Source organism: Dendronephthya gigantea, unplaced genomic scaffold (genome assembly GCF_004324835.1).
Source record: "Dendronephthya gigantea isolate DGI-Jeju-01 unplaced genomic scaffold, DenGig_1.0 000009F, whole genome shotgun sequence".
Lineage (NCBI taxonomy): Eukaryota > Metazoa > Cnidaria > Anthozoa > Malacalcyonacea > Nephtheidae > Dendronephthya > Dendronephthya gigantea.
In genome coordinates, this window is record NW_021163019.1 from 761,974 (window position 1) to 786,013 (window position 24,040).

The 24,040-nt window shown below is 36.2% G+C and overlaps 5 protein-coding genes across 5 annotated transcripts; all 5 read left to right on the top strand.

Moving 5' to 3' along the window:
* The first annotated feature begins 876 nt into the window (after nt 1–876).
* LOC114517838 (neurexin-4-like) lies at nt 877–4,362 on the top strand. The gene is made up of 4 exons (XM_028537664.1): nt 877–957; nt 2,499–2,656; nt 2,877–3,072; nt 3,545–4,362. Exons 2-4 carry the CDS (start codon nt 2,567–2,569, stop codon nt 4,177–4,179), a joined length of 921 nt encoding a protein of 306 aa, XP_028393465.1. The 5' UTR covers nt 877–957; nt 2,499–2,566; the 3' UTR covers nt 4,180–4,362.
* On the top strand, nt 1,479–9,146 carry LOC114517837. Its single transcript, XM_028537663.1, has 3 exons — nt 1,479–1,498; nt 6,528–6,873; nt 7,968–9,146. Exons 1-3 carry the CDS (start codon nt 1,479–1,481, stop codon nt 8,766–8,768), a joined length of 1,167 nt encoding a protein of 388 aa, XP_028393464.1. The 3' UTR covers nt 8,769–9,146.
* Nucleotides 9,147–11,280: 2,134 nt separating this feature from the next.
* On the top strand, nt 11,281–13,151 carry LOC114517766. The gene is made up of 2 exons (XM_028537584.1): nt 11,281–11,637; nt 12,232–13,151. Exons 1-2 carry the CDS (start codon nt 11,284–11,286, stop codon nt 13,030–13,032), a joined length of 1,155 nt encoding a protein of 384 aa, XP_028393385.1. The 5' UTR covers nt 11,281–11,283; the 3' UTR covers nt 13,033–13,151.
* Nucleotides 13,152–14,322: 1,171 nt separating this feature from the next.
* Nucleotides 14,323–16,596, top strand: LOC114517755. The gene is made up of 3 exons (XM_028537571.1): nt 14,323–14,404; nt 15,087–15,459; nt 15,770–16,596. Exons 2-3 carry the CDS (start codon nt 15,106–15,108, stop codon nt 16,568–16,570), a joined length of 1,155 nt encoding a protein of 384 aa, XP_028393372.1. The 5' UTR covers nt 14,323–14,404; nt 15,087–15,105; the 3' UTR covers nt 16,571–16,596.
* A 1,305-nt stretch (nt 16,597–17,901) lies between these two features.
* On the top strand, nt 17,902–23,861 carry LOC114517798 (contactin-associated protein like 5-3-like). Its single transcript, XM_028537618.1, has 2 exons — nt 17,902–18,423; nt 21,257–23,861. Exons 1-2 carry the CDS (start codon nt 18,034–18,036, stop codon nt 21,863–21,865), a joined length of 999 nt encoding a protein of 332 aa, XP_028393419.1. The 5' UTR covers nt 17,902–18,033; the 3' UTR covers nt 21,866–23,861.
* The last annotated feature ends 179 nt before the right edge of the window (nt 23,862–24,040 follow it).

Genomic DNA, 24,040 nt, shown 5'->3' on the forward strand with positions numbered 1-24,040 from the left:
GAAAATAATCGGGTTTTGACCGAATTAACAAGAAGCCATGTTTAAAGTCCAGGAAAAAAGATATGATATATAACATGATATATTAAATAGATAGCTTTCAAGCTCATGAGCTGACTGTCTAGTGGTTAAGAATATGGGCTCTAAATTCTAACTCGGTGGTTCGAGTTTGGGAAAAAATAATTTTCATCATGAACTTCGCTGAAACGGTAAAGTTAAAGAAATAACCATCGGAGTTTGGCATAAACAATCAAAACCTCGTTCGTTTAATTTGCTAAAATTCACTTTAATTTATCGTGATAACTATTTGGTCCATGTATTTTAAAATTAAAAAAGTCAAAAGTTTGCGAATAAATCTTTAGAAAAACAAAACAAAACAAATACGCTTTCGCTTGAGCATAAAATATAGGATTCCGGACCGTGGTCAGATATGGTAAAATTCCGCCCGCTGCTACAGCCAATCAGATTGCAGAAAAGGCTAGGATTCCGCCCGCTGCTGATTTGTAAAAAAGTAGCTAACAAAAATTACGTATAACAGAATTTAGCGATTTTTGATTTAGCGATGCGTGATCGATAAAATTTACTTTCACACAGTGCCTTGTAACAGTAAAATCCCTCAGAGTGCATGTCAGTATAAGAGCATCGAATTTTCACCGCCATTTTTTTGCATAGTGCAATTGTACTGAATGCGTTTTACTAGAAATGTTTTTGATAAATTTTACTAGAAATGTTTTTGATAAAAATTACAGATACCCTCTTAATTAATCTTGAATGATGATAGAACTGCATTAATTTTTAAAATTACTTTAAATTAAACAAATTAGCTTTTGAGAAACATGATATTATGATACTCCTATTGTCTTGATGCTATATATAATTGTTATCATTCGCGATGCGTCGATGAGACATTGGCGTTATCAGATCAGAAAAATTCTTCTCTGGAAAACTTGAAAACAACAGGTTAGTCGAATGATAGGATTTAACTTTTTAGAATAACAGGATAGACAGCATTGCACTATACGGTTGATTAGTGAGACCTACCATTTCTTGTCGGTCTGTTTTTTGTTCCGTTTGTTATTGACAGTGATAATGTTGACCTTTACTGATTTCAGGCAGTCGTTGTTTGCCAAGCACGTAAAATTAGAGAAACTAGCAGCTCGGCAGCCAATGTCAAGCTTAATAGTAAATGCGCTATGGATATTTGTACAATATGCTTCTAAAAGGTGATATTTTAGCCTGTAATATATCCCAGAGTAGAGAACATGGAAGCTTTATACAACTGAGTGCTCCCATCAGAACGACATACGATATCTATGAAGTTTGACTAATTCACACATGTATACGAATGACCTACGCTAGGGTTTTCTCGTCTATTTGAGCATTCGTCTTTCGAAACTGCTTTTAAACTCAAAGCAACTATAGGTTCAACATTACCTATAATACTTCCGAATCCTCAATTTACAAATGATAAATTTACCCAAATGCTTGTCAAAGTCATTTTGTCAAAGTGAATTTGACCTAATATTTATTAGTATGGTTCAAGTGTGATTTTATCCGAAACAGATGCTGTTTACTGGACATTCGATCTACAATTTGTACACGAATTTTTTCTCCTCTTTTAGTTTTTACAGTCTTTATACAGAGAAATAGCTTAGTTTTCGACTCATATTGCTTATGAGAACTTAACAGAAATGAAAGATATGGCACACCGTTAAAAATTTCGGCGACAACGCAAAATATATATATATATATTAATATATATATATATAATTATATATTATATATATATATTATATATATATATATATATATATATACATAATACATTATAGATCCCGATTGTATTAACCGTTTCCTCATATGGCAAACGGTCACTTTATAGAGAATTTGGTGCAAGTTTCAAGCCATGCTGGGTTCCACTGAGCTAACCAACTGTCCCATATAAGATATTTAAAAAGTAATCAATATTCTACCGTCGTCGTATTGGTACATTGCATTAAAAGCGTACAGATTAATCAAGTCGGTTTTCCACTAGGCGAAACTTTTCAATCGATCGAAAAATATCGCCTAGTGGGCTTCACCCTGCACTCCTACATTTCGATGGAAAACACTCAAATCAGAACGCAATTTATTCTGAGAAAGCTCATGCACGTCAAGTCAACTGGGACAAGGTTCAATTTTAAACGCAACGGGCACGGAATATTTCTATGACCTAATCACTAAAAATGATAAAGAGAGGCATATTATATACCACAGCGAGAGGTGTGGAAACGTGGTAAGATTTACTCACGAGTAAACCCAAAATTGCCCTGCCAGTGTGAACTAATGCAAGTTGGGGTGAATTCAATGGTGCAAATTGCAATGCGCAAAAAATATTTCACTACAAATTCGATTTAATGTTGATATTCGCGGATGCAATTGAAAACAAAAAATACTCTTTACAAATTTCGTTAAATATATAAACAGATATTCTATTAATATTATATTTTACTTTCTTCAAGACGGTAAAGGGAGATCAATCTTAGGTGAGAAGGAATAATCTTGGTCCAGAAGAAATTGCAGGAGAATCATGTTTTCGAATGTTCTGTGGAGAATTCTGATATTTTTAGCCTGTATGATTACCATGAGTACCACGACCAGTTTGCCTAAGAGTGACAAGGTTAGGTTCTAAGGTGCATGTTCTAAAATTACCTAATAATATGGGCATCAAATGTATATGAGACCAGTTATGTGCAATGGAAATGGCCAATGAAGAAACCTATATTCCTTGCTTATTTCATCATTGGCATTGTTAAGTGATACAGGCTCCTTGCCCTTGTATTTACACATGATATTGAACCTGTATTTGAAATAATTTCCGTAATTCAATTTACACCAAGGTTAATAAATTACAAAAAAGAGTTCGAAGTCTGGCAACAGTCATTGGAAATCAACAGAGCAGTATCCAAAGTTTGGAAAGCAAAACTGAAAGTCAAAGAAAAACAATCCAAACACAGGAAAGCCTTGCTCAAAATCGGAGCCGGATTATTCAAAATCAGGCAAATGTGATTGAAATGCTTGAAAACGAATATCAAGGTATTAAAATAGCATCGCATTTATAATTCTTAAAAGGCGTTTACTTGTCACGTTCTGGACTTTTTTAATGCATTTCTCTATGCAGGGTACATCAAAAAAGTTTGCACATTTAATGTATTACTTTTTAATGTATGCAAATTCGTCGTAACTCACATGCCGTAATTCGTTGTTGTGCATTTGCAACTAATTACAAGATATGAATTACGACAAATTTTACTGGAATTTTTTTTCAAAATCCATATCGTGGAAATATGATGGTATGGTTGTTATAGTTCGAAATAGTATGGAAGTTTATAATATCCATACTAATTGACATTTCCATACCAGTAGATGTACTACATATACATAGGCCATAGTACATATGCATAGTCCATATGCCGAAAACGTCAGGTCATTATATAACAATTAGGTTAGGCACATGAAACATTCGACGTCTGAAACAGGCCTTATAAAATGAATGCATATTTTGTAGATATTCTCGACCTTGTTCAGTCGTCACATTCCGCAACATGTTCCATGTTGAAACAAGAATTCCCTTTAACACCAAATGGAATGTACAAAAGAAACCCCTTGAGTCCAAGCAAACCTGTTAAAGTCTACTGTGACATGACTTCAAGGAATGGCGTTGGTGTGACAGTGATTGGACATGACAGTGAAATAATAGCGCATGTTAAAGGATACGAAGCGGCCGGTTCGTACAGACGAAATATTACATACGACATTCCCATGGAACAGATTGCTGGCATTATAAATAAGTCCGCGAACTGCGAGCAGTTTATAAAATACGAATGTTTTCGTAGTGGGTTGCTGAAGAATTCAGATGGTTGGTGGGTATCACGTCAAGGTTCTAAGATGAATTACTGGGGTGGAGCGGCAGTCGACAGCGGAAGATGTGCCTGTGGAATGACCAACAGCTGTGCAGGTAGGAAGGGATGTAATTGTGACAAGAATGACAATGAATGGCGTGAAGACAGTGGAAACCTGACAGACAAGAAGACGCTGCCTGTTACACAGCTGAGGTTTGGAGACACTGGCGATACGGTACCGGAGAAACGGAGAAAGGAATCTGGCTACCATACACTCGGGAAATTACTTTGCTGGGGCTAAAAGACTGCTAAACTTATGTAATTGATAATTATATCTTACATATTCGTTAACTCGGTTTGAAATGATTTATCAAATTTGTAATATTAGACACAATTAGACTGATGCATGCAATATTTCATAGACTGTGTATAAAACCTAGGATGATAAACTAAGTATATCTTTTTACCATTATATCCATAAAACTATAGGTTATACGTTGAATACAATTGCATTATCTGAATCTCTCATCTATTTCATTCTTTCAACCAATCTCTCTAGCCTCTACAAAGTCTTCCTTTGAAATTAGTCCTTCGCTGTAATCTACAAACTTGCATCTTCACCTTTTTTTGTGTTTTAACTTCTGGTTGTGTGAGACAAAAGTGCAGGTTATAGGTTTCGTATGCTTGAAATGCCAGATATTCAAATCTTTATTTTGTTTTAGTGTTTAGTAACGCTGTATATTTTAGATCCTTCGCCTGTTAACCGCTGAAAACTGAGCCTGCTGTGCTGGAAATTCAGTAGTTCTGACCGAGTGTGGCTAGAAATCTCATATGGCATCAGTGAAACTGAATCACTTCACGATGAAAGCGCTAATAAATTTATTTACTAAAGGCCATGTTACACGGTGCAATTTTTCTTGCAACTTGCAATGCAATTCTACTTTTGAGAGATGTATATTTGAGAACAACGAAACTTTTGTGTTTATTACACTTCATGCACTTTTCTTCAATAAGACTCTTCACTAATTTACATCTCTTAGAAGTAGAATTGCATTGCAAGTTGCAAGAAAAATTGCACCGTGTAACATGGCCTTAAATGAATTAATAAAATGAAAATATTTTTCACAATCATGAACGTTCATATGAACCTGCTTGTTTTTAATACTTTCACCACTTTATATACAAACATTCAGCCCACAATTGTCAATGTCGCCATGAAAACATAACAACAGGTGGAACAAAGAGTTAAATATGGCATTACAATAAAACCACAGCATAAATTATTACCCATTTGTGTGTTTGTGTGTTATTCAAAAACACAAAAAACATTTGTACCACCGGAAAATTAACACCCGAGATTTAGTAATATAAAAAGACCTCTGGCAGCACTGGAGTCGACAACCCTGAGTCTATAAATGCTATCAACGCCGGCCGGATGAAGCAATGTCCGTGTGAATAACAAAGTGTACTATGCCTATGATGATCTATAAAACAACAAATATAAACAGGTGGTAAACCATAACAAAGTATATGCGCTCGCAATGTACAAAGTTCGTTACCAAGCGTCATATATGGCAAACGTCCCAACACTTTGGAAGTAACAACATTCCAAAGCCCAGCTGCGTACAGTGTGCTGAACATTTGATGGTAAGTGATACATTTGATACCTTTGCAAGTCTGAATGTACAGTATAAAGAAACATTCAAATCATTTTAATGCGCTTGCTTTTTGATAAAGAACGTTATATTCACGCAGCACTAGCTTAATGATTGTATTAATCTCGCGTCGTAGCCATCTCGATTAAATTCAAATCAGGGCAAGTGTTCTTGTATACAGGTTTGAAATATATGATTCACAGTTTAGTAAGACTTCACAAATGTATATAATTATATACATTAGAAGTAATCAAAGATTAGCAAGTGTTTCAATGGTCGGGTTCCTCATCGTTAAAACACTGCAAGATACGAATGTTTTGATAAGAAACCTCAGTCATATTTCAAAATAATATATACAATTCGTACAACTTCTTAATAAGCAGGCGAATACGAAAGCCCAAATGTCCAGTTCCAAACGACAAAATACGGCAAGCACATAAAATTAGGACGTGACGCGAAATTCAGGAGTGGAAGCAAACGCAAAAACACGAAAGCGAGGCAAATGCTAAACAAGTTAGGAAGTGATATAACTATATACATAAAGATTCAACCCTTTCTTATACAGAACGAAGAGGATATATAATGAATGGTTTCGCATGCATATATATTTGATTTCTATATACGAATGATGCCGTTTATTCTTGCCCAGAAAATCCGACTTGATGCAGGTCACGAATTTTTTGGCGCTTTAATTTTTGTGGCCAAAGTCGTGAAATTTTTTTGTAGAGGAAATAACTGATTCATGATCGATCCATAAAATTTGTCATATAAAACCTATGATATTTTTGGGGAGTTAAGTTCGCACAGGGTAAATCCAGAGCAACTGAGGGTAGATGCCTGCATGAGTCCACTGTCTTTGCACATCTAGAATCAAGCTAACTTTGCAAAGCAAATTACGACATCATGAGCTTGGCTAAAATAGCTTTAAATAGAAGATTCTTTTGACTAAACACGATGTCTGTTTTAGTTTTTAGATAAAGAACAAAATGGCCAGCTTATTTTTATTGACATATCTTCTCAAAGTTGTAATTGTACTTTGTCATTCACTCTATGGGCAAAGTTCTGCGGCTGGCGGCAGCTGTGGTGAAACTCTTTCCACACGAATGGACCGGCACGTCTTCCATAAACACAGATTCTCATCACGGGTTTTTGAAAGTCGGGCAATCAGTACCCCGCTCGAATGCTATGCCAACTGTATGAAAAGCTGTCGTTGTCTTTCCTACAACATTTGCAATGGCGGTAAATTGTGCGAATTGAATTTCGAGACGAAAGCCAGCAATGCCTCTCTTTATAAACAGCATGAAGAATGTGATTACTACGAATACGAATTTAGCAAACAGGTGCATCTTCAGGTTTTTCTTCTTAAGGGCTTCTTCAAGTGAAGTGGTAAAATTTAGCCTAGAAGTATAATTCAACCAGAATAATACACCTAAGTTTGATATAACCTTTATTACACCCACTACCACTGCTATGCCTAGGAAACATAAAACCAACCAAATTCTATAACTGTAACAGATTAACCAAAGGCAATGACGAGCGCGATTAGTATGCTCAAAATAGGTCAAATAAAATTAGTGTTACATATATATATATATATATATATATAATATATATATAATATATATATATATATATATATATATTATATATATATTATATATATAATATATATATATATAGGCAAAAATGTTCTCCGTGTTTACCATACTTACCCTTGACGGGCATATTCAAACCTAAGAATGTAAATTTGTCCCTTTCCCTCACCAGCTCACTCATTAGGAGTGCCTAGGCCTTGGGACCCTAGGAGGCGGTTTAAAAGGAGAAAGGAACAAATCGATCTCTCACATTCAGCTGATTAACGCTTTGGACGGACGTATGGCTTGGGTTGTGTGTGTGTTCCTTTCTCCTTTTAAACCGCCTCCTAGGGTCCCAAGGTCCAAATTTACTTTGGAGCAAATCATGTTCAAAATATATATATATATATATATATATATATATATATATATATATATATATATATATATAATATATATATATATATATATATATATAAGTATATATCAAATTTGTATTTAGAATCATATATGAGTAGAGTGCTCGATATACCAAAGTATAGAGCTAGTATAAAGATAAAATAAAATAAACTTGGTTTACTTCATAAGATTTTATTCACTACAAACTTGTTTCGTATGACTTGTTTTGTCATACGAAACAAGTTTGTAGTGAATAAAATCTTATGAAGTAAACCAAGTTTATTTTATTTTATATCTATATATATATATATATATATATATATATTAATATATATATATATATATATATATATATATATATATATATATTACTCAAATGATTACTAGGATGTTTAAGGCATACTTTCATTCTCTCACCCCTCACGCTAATGCATTTTTTCCACTTCTCTTTCTTTTCTTAGTCACCGTCAGGAGAATGTTTTGATCCATGTTGTACAACATCTAGCACTTGTTTAAATGGCGGACGATGCCAAGCCAGTTGTATGAAAAACAATAAAAGATTCAATTGTGATTGCCCCGATGGTTTCGGGGGCGACAATTGTGACATTGTTGCCACAAGCTGCGCCTCATACACCCAGTCCTCAGACAAGACCCCTGGTCTTCGCACCATCTACGGTCCAAACAACCAAAACTTTTCAGTATTTTGTCATTTCACTACCGAATACGCTATGACCTTGGTGATGTCGTACTCCAGAATTAGCAGTTCAATCTATCGAACTAGGGGCTTAGGAAAAGATTATCCAAGAAACGAGGATAGGCAAAATTGGGGAGACTACAGACTGTCTTTACCAAGGATGAAAGGCATTCGAGATGATGGATCTACGCATTGGATATTTACTTGCACCTACCCGGAACGTGGTGTGAGTGATGTCGACTACCTACGCTCGAAATTCTCCGAGACGGATATCATTACCTTTAAAAGTGCTAGTGAAACACCGTGCACACAAAAGTTGGAGTATGTCAACATCAGAGGAAAGTCTTGTGAGGACTGCAGTGTTACACTTCTTCAAAGTGATACAATGATATTCTTTGTGAACGCAGCAAACATCGACTGTGGAGGTCTAACAGGACTGGATGAACCGAGTTGCCCGCCGGTAGCTGCAAAATACTTTGGGTACTATAACTGCCGAACATACACACACAAATGCAGTGAGAAAGATGATTCTACAACACAGTTATGGTTCGCACATTATATTGGCTGAGCCTGCAGTGACTCTGTGCAGCTCCTAAAACACACATTGATTTACCACGTTCTTATAGCTATCAAATTACGTCGACATAATTTGAGCAAAGAGTATAGTTAAAGAAGTTTAAAATTGATCTGGACTCTTCATACGATTTAAGTTAATTAATATTACTATAAAACTGTGTATATATTCTGTTTTCAATTTTCCAGTGAAATGAACAACAACATGCATGTTATACGACGAGCAATTCAGCGTATTAGCAATTTTAGGCGTTTGGCTATAAAAAAAACTTGATCACCTTCGTCTTGGACTATTTTTTACACAAAAGTTTACAAATTGATGCCTATGGGCGACTATTATGACCACACACGGGTCTTTTTATAGCGGAACTCTGTATAGACAAGAAATAAAGACAAGCATGGCCATATTATGTTTTGAGTTTCGGTTTGAGAATTAGCAATCAGAAACTCCATGCTTTGATTTTTAATTTAAAAACACAGATTTAAAAGACGGATAGAAACTTGAAAATTCAGATCAAAAAAATATTTACGCGTAAATATGGGACTTCGTTGCAAATAATTTAGCCAGAGTACATATATCTCATAGTGCCAATGCAAATATCTCTCGGTATCATATGAACAAGCTTGTTTGATTTTAAAAAGTCAATTTTGAGCCATAGTTATGCTCAGTCTTCTTTCCTCAAGTAACGAAACTTTTGTGTTTATTACACTTCATGCACTTTTCTTCTGCAAGACTCTTCACTAATTTAAATATCTTAGAAGTAGAATGCATTGCAAGTTGCAAGAAAAATTGCACCGTGTAACATGGCCTTAAATGAATTAAATTAATAAAATCAAAATATTTTCCACAATCATGAACGTTCATATGAACCTGCTTGCATGTTTTTAATACTTTCACCACTTTATATACAAACATTTAGCCCACAATTGTTAATGTCGCCATGAAAACGTAACAACAGGTGAACAAAGAGTTAAATATAGCATTACAATAAAACCACATCATACATTATCACTCATTTGTGTGTTTGCGTGTTATTCAAAGAACACAAAAAACATTTGTACCACCGGAAAATTAACACCCGAGATTTAGTAATATAAAAAGACCTCTGGCAGCACTGGAGTCGGCAACCCTGAGTCCATAAATGCTGTGAACGCCGGCGGGGAAAAGCAATGTCTGTGAATAAAAAAGTGTTCTATGTCTATGATGATTTATAAAACCACAAACATAAACAGGCGGTAAACCACAACAAAGTATATATACGCTCGCAATGTACAAAGTTCGTTACCAGGTCACCAGGAAGCGTCATGTATGGCATAGGTCCCAACCAGTGAACTCATTCCAAAGCCCAGCTGCGTACAGTGTACTGAACGTTTTATGGTAAGTGCTACATTTGATACCTTTGCAAGTCTGAATGTACAGTATAAAGAAACAATCAAAACGTTTTAAGGCGCTTGCTTTTTGATAAAGAACACTGTTCACACTGCACTAGCTTAATGTATTAATCTCGCGTCATAGCTATCTCGATTAAATTCAAATCAGGGCAAGTATTCTTGTATACGGGTTTGAAATATATGATGCACAGTTTAGTCAGACTTCACATATGTACGTTTATACTAGAAGTAATCAAAGATTAGCAAGTGTTTCGGTTTCATACTATTTGATAAGAAACCTCAGTCATATTTCAAATACTTCAAGATCAATATAATATATTACAATTCCTACAACTTCTTAAGAGACAAGCGAATACGAAGCCCAAATGCCCGGTCCTAAACCACAAAATACGGAAAGCACATAAAATTAGGACCTGACGCGAAATTCAGGAGTGGATGCAAACGCAAAAACACGAAAGCGAGGCAAATGCTGAACAAATTAGGTATAAGTGTATATAAAGATGAAACCATTTCTTATACAGAGATGAAGGGGATACACAGGGTATCCCAAAGTCCGTTTTATTGAAATGAAGCTTTTGTTGGAATTTCAATGCATGATCAACGCAGTATATGTGTAAATAGCATAGTTATTAGGTTGAGGCATTAAAATAGAGCTTCTTGCTTTCAATTGGGTTTATCATAACATCAAGGCAATCAGATTCTAACGAAGGCTTGATTTCAATGGAGGGGACTTTTTGGGGACACCCTGTATAATGAATGCTTTCTTTATGAATGATACCGCTTATTCTTGCCTAGAAAATTTGACTTGATGTAAGACACGAATTTTGTGGCGCTTCCATTTTTGTGACGAAAGTCGTGAATTTTTTTTTAGGGGAATTAATTGATTTATGATCCAAATTTGTCATATAAAACGATATTTTGGGGGAGTTGAGTTTGCACATGCAGGGTAAATCCAGAGCAACTGAGGGTAGATGACTGAGTCAACTTTCTTTGCACTTCCTGCATTAAGCTCAATTTTCAAAGAAAATGACGACATTAGCGTTGACAAAATACGCTTTAGGTGGAAGATTCTTTTGACTAAACACGATATCTGTTTTAGTTTTTAGATAAAGAACAAAATGGCCAGCTTATTCTCATTGACATATCCTCTCAAGATTTTAATTGTACTTTGTCATTCACTCTATGGGCAAAGTTCTGCGGCTGGCGGCAGCTGTGGTGAAACTCTTTCCACACGAATGGACCGGCACATCTTCCATAAACACAGATTCACATCACGGGTTTTTGAAAGTCGGGCAATCAATACCCCACTCGAATGCTATGTCAACTGTATGAAAAGCTGTCGTTGTCTTTCCTACAACATTTGCAATGGCGGTAAATTGTGCGAATTGAATTTCGAAACGAAAGCCAGCAATGCCTCTCTTTATAAACAGCATGAAGAATGTGATTACTACGAATACGAATTGAGCAAACAGGTGCATCTGCAGGTTTTTCTTCTTAAGGGCTTCTTCAAGTGAAGTGGTAAAATTTAGCCTAGAAGTATAAATCAACCAGAATAATACACCTAAATTTAAAATAACCTTTATTACACCATGCACTACCACTGCTATGCCTAGGAAACATAAAACCAATCAAATTCTATAATGTAACAGATTAACCAAAGGCAATGACGAGCGCGATTAGTACACTCAAAATAGTTCAAACAAAATTAGTGTTACATATATTGGAAGTCAAACTTGAACGCTAAAAAGCCATACTTGAGAGTCCGGTGTTTCGGAACATAGCTACTTGGTAGTAGGATGTGAAGGGACATCAAGTAATATTTTCGATATTTTTATAATCGAGTCATCAATATATTTTACGACAAAGATACGAACCCTTATTTGAACATCAGTAAAATATTCACTCGTTCACATCCATCAAAAGAAGAATCTTGCACATAAAATCGCAGTAAAAATTGTATACAGGGCTAAGGATTATACTCAAATGATTACTAGGATGTTTAAGGCATATTTTCATTCTCTCACCCCTTTCTAATGCATTTTTTCCACTTCTTTTTCTTTTTTTAGTCACTGTCAGGAGAATGTTTTGATCCATGTTGTACAACATCTAGCACTTGTTTAAATGGCGGACGATGCCAAGCCAGTTGTATGAAAAACAATAAAAGATTCAATTGTGATTGCCCCGATGGTTACGGGGGCGACAATTGTGACATTGTTCCCACAAGCTGCGCCTCATACACCCAGTCCTCAGACAAGACTCCGGGTCCTCGCACCATCCACGGTCCAAACAACCAAAACTTTTCAGTATTTTGTCATTTCACTACCGAATACGCTATGACCTTGGTGATGTCGTACTCCAGAATTAGCAGTTCAATCTATCGAACTAGGGACTTAGGAAAAGATTATCCAAGAAACGAGGATAGGCAAAATTGGGGAGACTACAGACTGTCTTTACCAAGGATGAAAGGCATACGAGATGATGGATCTACGCATTGGATATTTACTTGCACCTACCCGGAACGTGGTGTGAGTGATGTCGACTACCTACGCTCGAAGTTCTCCGAGACGGATATCATTACCTTTAAAAGTGGTACTGAAACACCGTGCACACAAAAGTTGGAGTATGTCAACATCAGAGGAAAGTCTTGTGAGGACTGCAGTGTTCCATTTCGTCAAAGTGATAAAATAATATTTTTTGTGAACGCAGCAAACATCGACTGTGGAGGTCTAACAGGACTGGATGAACCGAGTTGCCCGCCGGTAGCTGCAAAATACTTTGGATACTATAACTGCCGAACATACACACACAAATGCAGCGAGAAAGATGATTCTACAACACAGTTATGGTTCGCACATTATATTGGCTGAGCCTGAAGCGACTCTGTGCAGCCCCTAAAACACACATTGATTTACCACGTTCTTATAGCTATCAAATTACGTCGACATAATTTGAGCAAAGAGTATAGTTAAAGAAGTTTAAAATTGATCTGGACTCTTAATTCATACGATTTAAGTTAATTAATATTACTATAAAACTGTGTATATATTCTGTTTTCAATTTTCCAGTGAAATGAACAACAACAGCATGCATGTTAATACGACGAGCAATTCAGCGTATTTAGCGATTTTAGGCGTTTGTCTATAAAAAAAAAACGTGATCATTTTTTACACAAAGTTTACAAATTGATGCCTATGGGCGACTATTATGACCACACACGGGTCTTTTTAGCGGAACTCTGTATAGACAAAAAATAAAGACATGCATGGCCATATCATGTTTTGAGTTTCGGGTTTAAAATTAGCAATCAGAAACTCTATGCTTTGATATTATTTAAAAACACTGATTTAAAAGACGGATAGAAACTTGAAAAATTCAGATAAAAAAATATTTACGTGTAAATATGGGACTTCGTTGCAAATAATTTAGCTAGAGTACATATATCTCATAGTGCCAATGCAAATATCTCTCGGTATCAATTGGACCAGCTTGTTTGATTTTAAAAAGTCAAATTTTAGCCATAGTTATGCTCAGTTGTCTTCCCTCAAGTAACGAAACTTTTGTGTTTCTTACACTTCATGCACTTTTCTTCTGCAAGACTTTTCACTAATTTAAATATTTTAGATGTAGAATGCATTGCAAGTTGCAAGAAAAATTGCACCGTGTAACATGGCCTTAAATGAATTAAATTAATAAAATCAAAATATTTTCCACAATCATGAACGTTCATATGAACCTGCTTGCATGTTTTTAATACTTTCACCACTTTATATACAAACATTTAGCCCACAATTGTCAATGTCGCCATGAAAACGTAACAACAGGTGAACAAAGAGTTAAATATGGCATTACAATAAAACCACATCATACATTATCACCCATTTGTGTGTTTGCGTGTTATTCAAGAACACAAAAAACATTTGTACCACCGGAAAATTAACACCCGAGATTTACTAATATAAAAAGACCTCTGGCAGCACTGGAGTCGGCAACCCTGAGTCCATAAATGCTGTCAACACCGGCCAGGAGAAGCAATGTCTATGAATAACAAAGTGTGCTATGTCTATGATGATTTATAAAACCACAACTATAAACAGGTGGTAAACCACAACAAAGTATATATACGCTCGCAATATACAAAGTTCGTTACCAGGTCACCAGGAAGCGTCATGTATGGCATACGTCCCAACCAGTGAACTCATTTCAAAGCCCAGCTGCGTACAGTGTACTGAACGTTTTATGGTAAGTGCTACATTTGATACCTTTGCAAGTCTGAATGTACAGTATAAAGAAACAATCAAAACGTTTTAAGGCGCTTGCTTTTTGATAAAGAACATTGTTCACACTGCACTAGCTTCATGTATTAATCTCGCCTCATAGCCATCTCGATTAAATTCAAATCAGGGCAAGTATTCTTGTATACAGGTTTGAAATATATGATGCACAGTTTAGTAAGACTTCACATATGTACGTATATACTAGAAGTAATCAAAGATTAGCAAGTGTTTAGGTTTCATACTATTTGATAAGAAACCTCAGTCATATTTCAAACACTTCAAGATCAATATAATATATTACAATTCCTACAAATTCTTAATAGACAGGTGAATACGAAGCCCAAATGCCCGGTCCTAAACGAAAAAATACGGAAAGCACATAAAATTAGGACCTGACGCGAAATTCAGGAGTGGAAGCAAACGCAAAAACACGAAAGCGAGGCAAATGCTGAACATATTAGGAAGTAATATAACTATTTATAAAGATTAAACCCTTTCTTATACAGAGATGAAGCGGATAGACAGGGTATCTCAAAGTCCCCCTTATTGAAATGAAGCTCACTTTGCAAAGAAAATGACGACATTAGCGTTGACAAATAACGCTTTAGGTGGAAGATTCTTTTGACTAAACACGATGTCTGTTTTAGTTTTTAGATAAAGAACAAAATGGCCAGTTTATACTCATTGACATATCCTCTCACGGTTTTAATTGTACTTTATGATTCACTCTATGGGCAAAGTTCTGCGCCTGGCGGCAGCTGTGGTGAAACTCTTTCCACACGAATGGACCGGCACGTCTTCCATAAACACAGATTCTCATCACGGGTTTTTGAAAGTCGGGCAATCAATACCCCACTCGAATGCTATGTCAACTGTATGAAAAGCTGTCGTTGTCTTTCCTACAACATTTGCAATGGCGGTAAATTGTGCGAATTGAATTTCGAAACGAAAGCCAGCAATGCCTCTCTTTATAAACAGCATGAAGAATGTGATTACTACGAATACGAATTTAGCAAACAGGTGCATCTTCAGGTTTTTCTTCTTAAGGGCTTCTTCAAGTGAAGTGGTAAAATTTAGTCTAGAAGTATATAATTCAACCAGAATACACCTAAATTCAATATTCAATTCAACCTTTATTACACCCACTACCACTGTATCAGATAAACCAATGACTAGCGCGATTAGTAGACTGCAAATAGTTACTATTGTCTATTACAAATCCTACATTCTGCTACTCAACCATTGTCTATTCGTGATGGTGAACGTTTGGGAAACATTCGCTCACACCTTCAAGCTAATGCATTTTTTCCACTTCTTTTTCTTTTTTTAGTCACCGTCAGGAGAATGTTTTGATCCATGTTGTACAACATCTAGCACTTGTTTAAATGGCGGACGATGCCAAGCCAGCTGTATGAAAAACAATAAAAGATTCAATTGTGATTGCCCCGATGGTTACGGGGGCGACAATTGTGACATTGTTCACACAAGCTGCGCCTCATACATCCAGTCCTCAGACAAGACTCCGGGTCCTCGCACCATCCACGGTCCAAACAACCAAATCTTTTCAGTATTTTGTCATTTCGCTACCGAATACGCTATGACTTTGGTGATGTCTTACTCCAGAATTAATTATTCAATCTATAAAACTCAGGGCTTAGGAAACGATTTTCCAAGAAACGAGGATGCGCTAAATTGGGGAGACTACAGACTGTCTTTACCAAGGATGAAAGGCATTCGAGATGATGGATCTACGCATTGGATATTTACTTGCACCTACCCGGAACGTGGTGTGAGTGATGTTGACTACCTACGCTCGAAATTCTCCGAGACGGATATCATTACCTTTAAACCGAGTGGAAAAACGTGCAAAAAAAAGGTGGAGTATGTTAACATCAGAGGAAAGTCTTGTGAGGACTGCAGTGTTCCATTTGCTCAAACAGATACAAAAACATTTTCTGTGAGCGGATCTGACATCGACTGTGGAGGTCTAACAGGACTGAATCAACCGAGGTGCTCACCGTCGTTATATGTAAAATACTTCGGGTTCTATAACTGCCGAACAGACACACACAAGTGCAGCGAGAAAGATGATTCTACAACACAGTTATGGTTCGCACATTATATTGGCTGAGCCTGCAGTGACTCTTTACAACCCCCCCCCCCAAACACACATTAGTGAGCTTAAGCAAGTGACGTTTTTGACAACACGTACGTTCACCGGAAGTAAAGTTTTTATTTCTCACCAATCACAATCCTTGACCCAGTCTTTTTATGTTACTCATGCCGTTTGTGTAGTCAAAAACGTCACTTGCTTAAGCTCACTATTGATTTACCACGTTCTTATATAGCCATCGAATTTAGGTCAACATAACTTGAGCAAGGTGTATATATATAGTTAAACAAGTTTAAAATTAATCTGGATGCTTCATATTCAAAGATGTCAAGCCGATTTCAGTTAATTAATGTAACTAAAACTGTGTAATATATTCAATTTTCGGTCCTTTTTACAAACAAAATTTCGACTTTAAATTTTAAAAATTAAATTATGAGATATCCTGTGGAACTACACCACAAGATTTAAAAAGTCTTTCTATTTATAAGTCTTTATTAATTTCGATAAAGCATGCAAAATAGGTAATATAGGCACTATATATATACTATATTAAAAATAATAATACTCCCACGTAACTTTTAAAAAAATATACGTTAGTTAGGCTCACTTTTTGTGTGTGAATTTAAATAATTCATTGAGTGTTCGAAGATGAAAGGGCTCGAAAGATATCCAGCATTTAAACAATAAAAGTTGTCGTTTAAGCTACACGCTTGTAGAACTATCTACAAGCAATTTAGCTAAAATACCCACATCAATTCTAACAACAATAATATAAGCCCGATGCTAGCGATATTTGACTGAATAAACAGCGTGCAATGTGAGGCAAAAATACGCGATTCGAGCTTCTGAATCAGCCCTCCCCGCTACCCCACTTCCTGAACAGCGCAAATAAACATTTGCAAGTTCCTGCATGCTCTATAGTTTTGGAAGCTTTATAAAAAAATTGAACTATTCCGTCTTAACCAACCCTCCAATTATTCGACTTTTTAATTATTAAGCTAAGGTTAATTCCACGGGATAAAATGTTTAAGCGAAACACGAAATATTTCACCAGGTTCTTTTCAATGAAGCAGACTGATGAATTTATTCAAGTAGTCGAAATTCAAAAGAAACAGGCGAAATATTTCGCATTTCGCCGAGAAAAAGGGTCCGTGGAATTAGGCCTTTAAGGTTTTTATATCATGGTCGGGAATTTTGATGTAAACCGACAATAAACTCACAACAAATAAAAATAAAGTATAATTTTTTTCTCTAAAAATATCACGTGAATATATGAAGATTGCCAAATTAACCATCTTCCGCGGCCCTGCATGCTTGCCTGGATTGTGGGAAAAAAAAGTTTCATGTTATCTATAGGCCGAGTAAAAGAAATTATTTTTATAGTGCATGGACTCCCTAGGGGTTGTCAATTACTATAGAACTCGTTCGAAATATTAGGTATCCAATAGAAATGGTGGGATTTTCTATGACGACTTCCGCGTATGGCGTCACTTGCAAGTGACAAACCGGCCGTAAATTATAATCTATACACAAATATCTGCATCGCCAGTTTAACAATGGCTGTCTTAGTAAGCATATGTGCGTTAATTTTTATCTCAAGAATACTGCAGCAAGGCGATTGTTCAACCGTCCAAGTCTTCTTTCAGAAAAAACCTGGAGAATATTTAGCAAATCATGTCATCGAAACAAAGCAAGCTGAAACCGAGCTAGAATGCAGTAGTCATTGCGTTGACCATGGATTATGTGTGTCGGTTAACTACAAAACCTCTGGAATCGGCAAAGGTCGATGTGAGCTCAACAGCAAGACCCTTCAAGACGATGATGGAAATATCCGAAACACCGACTTCGACTTCCTTTATATAATCGAAAAGGTCAGAAAATATACAAGCAATTATTTTTGCGAATTTCGCGCAGGCTATTGGCAATTGTGATCGTTTTAACTGCATATGGTAAATATAAAAATGAAAATGGCGCATATAGGAGTATATATAGGAACATTAATAATTTTTTATTAACCAAGCGCGAGGTCTTTACCGAGAAATATCGGACCGAGGTCTTTTTGAACAGACCGAGCTCGAAGAGCGAGGTAATTTGTACAAAAAGATCGAGGTCCGATATTTCTCGTTAAAGACAGAGCAAGCGAGCAGGGCCGTAACTAGAACGATAATTGGGGGGGTGTTAATTCATATATTCAGTTCTGCCCGACGGATTTCTTTTGTAAGTGCAATAGCTCACAATGGAAATCCGTCGCGCAGAACTAAATATATGAATACACACCCCGCCTCCCCAATTATCGTTCTAGTTACGGCCCTGCAAGCGAGGTTAATAAAAAGTTTATTATATAGTATAAGTCATGTATTTGCACTTGAAACAAACAAGAAATGCATGAATTCGTAATAGTAGCCGGGTACGCATTTGATAAAAACAAAATATTGAATTATTTAGTTTACCTAAACTGTCTGGAGACGTCTTATTAATTTCAATAGCAATTAAATTGTTTCCTGACATTTATATGTGCCTTATTCATACAGAATTTCTTTGTTTTTCACTCATAATGGATCGCCGGTAACGCGGGTCCATTATGGGAAAGTGCCGGTCTATTACGGGAAAGTAATGACCGCTGAAAATTCTTCTCAGCCAATCACTGAGCTCCATTTCACCGGAGGTGACGCTTCCCATATGATAAATTGTAGTTAATAGGGAGTTTACGATCTAAGACGCGGTTAGCTCGACGTCGCTAGTCAATCATTTTGCTTGAAATGAGCTACAGGAAATTGATTATGCTGCTAGGACTCTGAAATAAATCATACAAACGTTTTAATTGTGCAAAGAACCTCCTTTATCTGCTGATATTGCAGTTTCATTTAAGCTATCACGTTGCCGCTGCTTTCATGTCATTAAGAGGCCGTGAAAATGCTTCATTTGAAGGCGTCGTACGAATGACAATGCTGTTATGGGACCACAAATTATGCATAGCTATTGTCTCGCGTGTGGAGTTTCTTTGTTTTGCAAGCGCGTCGCCGGATCGAGCTGGCCGCGTCGTGAATCGTAAACTCCCTAATATATCTCTGCCAACGATCTCGCGGAAAAATGAACAATTTTAGTATAATTTTAGTTTTACAATATGCAGATCTGAATTTCGGGAACAATAAGTAAATTATATTAATATCGGAAATATCATTTTATAGTGCTGCATGTTATTTTGAGTAATTTCAAAATAAATATTTCAAAATAAGAGTAAAGCAACATTCGCATCAGCCTCCCGGTGGCTTTTGAATATAGGCTTTCAAGAGGTATATGTATAATTACTTGCAGTCACGTTATAGTTCCACGCACAGCTTCACGCCCACTTTGATAAATTATCTATATATACCATATTTATGGAATGTTAAACCATTGCTAGAATTCTCATATGTTTGTCGTTATCCATGCACTTTACATGCACAATTTGATTCAGTGTATGGTTTTTCAACACTGATATCATAAATAATAATTTAACGAGAAAGTGTTCACTGTCACGTTACAGGTGCACGCACAGCTGTCTACTTTGATGAATATTACATAGGGTATGGATTATAAGAGATGCGAGAATTTAACAAAGTTCTATATATCGTATTACCGATATGCATGTCAATACCGAACAGATGAATAAGGAATTGAGGAGAATTAAGGCACGTTCAAAAGGTACACTGACACTGCACACTGCATGATCTGCATGTCTGAACGATTGTGAAAATGTAATTCTAATAAAAATATACTTAGAATTCGCAAAAAGGTATTTTTTCCCTATATATATACTTTATACAATTTGATTCACTGTATGGTCTCTAAAAGCTGTTTTCAATAGAAAATTCTAACGTACTTAAACATCACGCATTTAGGGGGCTGATTACATGGAGTCTTTCAGCCCGGGCTGCGTGAGTCTCAGCTGAAACTTAGAGTTGTTGTCATGTAATCGTCAACAAACTTAAACGCAGACAAAAAATTCGCCTTGACAATTCTTTTTGGTTTGATAATAATAATAATTATAATAATTTTAATAATTTGTAAAGCGCTTTTTACATTAAATGATCAAGAGCGCTGTTATATTACAATATAAATATAAGTATATGACTAAAAATATATTAAAATTATATTAAAACTAATTTATGTAGGCTAATTTAAAAAGATGGGTTTTTTGACTAGTTTTAAAAGTACTAATAGATGTAATGTCACGAATATCTTTCGGTAACTCATTCCAAAGTCTAGAGGTGTCCATCAATCGGATGCAAATGAAAATATATACTATGTCCACGAAATTGTTTGACTCCCTATAGGCCCAATAGTCGCATCGGGTGGAAATTCCCTAGACTGCATGTCCCAGGAGTCATATTCCCCTAGGACTTCAGAATGATCGTCTCCGGGGAGGTAAAATGGAGTGATAATCCACAATGTACGGCACTGTAAATAAAATGCGGTATATACATGCATAATATGAGCCATAACTAAATTGCGTACTTGAGTCGGTAGATTGATGAGGCGTCTTCGTCTGAAGCATGCATGCATACTCCTCGGCCCCTTATAACTCTATGGAAATCTTTGCAAGCAAAAACATGATGCATGCATATGACCACAATACATAAAAAGGAGAAAATTGAGCTTCGGACTAGACAGCTCTAAGGTTAAGTTGAGTTTGGTGAATTTATGTTCGTATTTTTTATATAGATATTTGAAGAAAGAGTTCCTGATTCATGCACAAGTTTACGAACCGAAAATCGTTCAGCTGAAAGTGGAATGTGTTCTATAAAACCACAAGGATTTAACTTCACGGTTCGAGTGTTTTGTGACATGACTTCGAAGGGTGGTGTTGGTGTGACAGAGATTGGACATGACAGTGAATCGAAAACGCTTGTTAAGGGATATGAAGCTCCGGGTTCTTACAAGAAACCCATTAAATATAACATTTCCATGGAGCAGATCGTTGCCATCATAAATCAATCAAAAGGTTGCGAGCAGTTTATTAAATTTGACTGCTTTGCTGTCAGACTTTTTGAAGAACCGTCAGCATGGTGGGTATCACGTCAAGGTTCAAAGATGAATTACTGGGGTGGAGCTGCAGTCGACAGTGGGAAATGTGCCTGTGGAATGACCGACAGCTGTGCAGGTGGAAAGAAATGTAATTGTGACAAGAATGACGAAACATGGCGTGAAGACAGTGGATACCTGACAGACAAGAACACGCTGCCTGTTACTGAATTGCGTTTTGGAGATACAGAAAGCCATGCATTTGAAGAAGGGTATCATACACTTGGAAAGTTGCGATGTTGGGGTTAAGATCGGCAAAGATATTTCGCAGTTTTTAATAGGACTGGCTTTGCAGAAATAGACTTGACATCTAGACATCAATTGGGCGAAAGACTTGTAAAGCATTTAGCATTAATAGTAGTCAAGCAGTGTATAGATGTATGACATTCATCAAGTAATGAATGCACATTTTGTAGAACTTAAAACATTAAGCAAACAATCAGGTATATACCTGTAGGACTTTCGGCAATGCATTGTAGGATAATTCCTGATCAAGGTAAACACGAGGAACATTAGTGAGCTTAAGCAAGTGACGTTTTTGACATCACAAACGGCATGAGTAACGCCAAAAGACTGGGTCAAGAATTGTGATTGGTGAAAAATAAAAACTTTACTTCCGGTCAACGTACGTGTTGTCAAAAACGTCACTTGCTTAAGCTCACTATTGATTGTATATAATGCATACTGCATTGTAGGATATTAATTGATCAAGGTATACACGAGAAACATTGATTGTATATAATGCATACTGCATTGTAGGATATTAATTGATCAAGGTATACACGAGGAACATTGATTGTATATAATGTATACTGCAGTGTAGGATATTAATTGATCAAGGTATACACGAGGAACATTGATTGTATATAATGCATACTGCATTCTAGGATATTAATTACTCCGCCTGCGTATGCGCAGCGGAGTCTTAAAATGCCATGGTCTTTTTTCCTTTTCGTAGTCGTAGTTTTGGGCGACAGAAGTTGGCATTTCCACAGGTAACCCAAAACAACTTCATTTTTGACCGAGAAGCCCTAGGTTACACGGTCCACGGATGAATTATGTACATCAGTTGGCATGCAGGCGAAGTGAACGCCTTGAGCAGGCGTTTTGTTGATCAAGGTTTACACAGTACACCAGTAATCATTGTATATACATTATATAATACACTATGCATGCTACATTTATCATTGAGCAATCAATGCTTACTTGCAGGACTTTGGACAATCAATTCTGCATGTATATACTTGAAGAAATGCATACTACCACATTAAATAATAGTATATTTAGTAATATTTGGTATAGTAGAGCTATCATTGTATATTTCTAGGACATTATAATTAATACTTAGCAAATAAAGTTGTCTGTTCTCTTATAGATATTCAATAAGTTGACTACTGAAGATTTTTATTTGTCAGTATATTCGTCAGTAATGTACCTGCAAGTCAGCAAGCAGTCAGCAGTGTTATTTTGTTTGAATATAGCAGCAGTTGCGGCTGTTAATTATTTTATATATCCGCACAAAGGCTGGGTTCAAATTTCAATACCCGCACAATGGCTAGGTTCAATTTCAACACCCGCACAATGGCTAGCTTCACTTTTGGTACGTGGCCTTTCATGTAAATAGTACCCTGGTCTATGATGACGACCAGTGCGAGCAACAATGGCTCCGGGTTTTTTGAGTTTTTCGATACGTGCACTCTGACACGTGGAGCGCCAGACTAGATGATGCAGTGCAGGCAAGATTGCCCCGTATACAATGAAATGTACGCTTGTAAAATCTGATTGTAGTCGAAATTGCTCGACCACAGTAGATAAATAAGCGATTAAAATAACAAAAACCAACAAAAAGCAATATAGCTCACATAGTGGTTACCCGCGCATGCGCAGCGGCTACCCACAAAAACTGGCCACAGGCGCCAGAAAGAGTCAAAATTTTGCAAATATCACGCGTGCATGATCTTTAGGGTTGAAGATATGCTATTAGTTAGCTAAAACGTGATGTGCTAAAATGTGATTGGCTATAGTTGAAATAGTTCATTATAATTTATAAAACAGGGCAACTTATTACTACCATTTGCCGAATTATAATTTATAAAACAGGGCAACTTGTTACTACCATTTGCAATAAGGCAATTAATGTATTTAGTTTAATACCTGCTTGTTAGTTTAATACCTGCTTGTTCACAAGCAAGAAATTGACTGGTGAAACATTGCATTAAAATTTATAAAACGGGGCAACTTGTTACTACCACTTGCCGAATTATAATTTATAAAACAGGGCAACTTGTTACTACCATTTGCAATAAGGTCATGTATTTGGTTTAATTAATAGCTGCATGTCCACAAGCAAGAAATTGACAGGTGAAATATTGCATTATGATTTATAAAACAGGGCAACTTGTGACTACCATTTGCCAAATTATA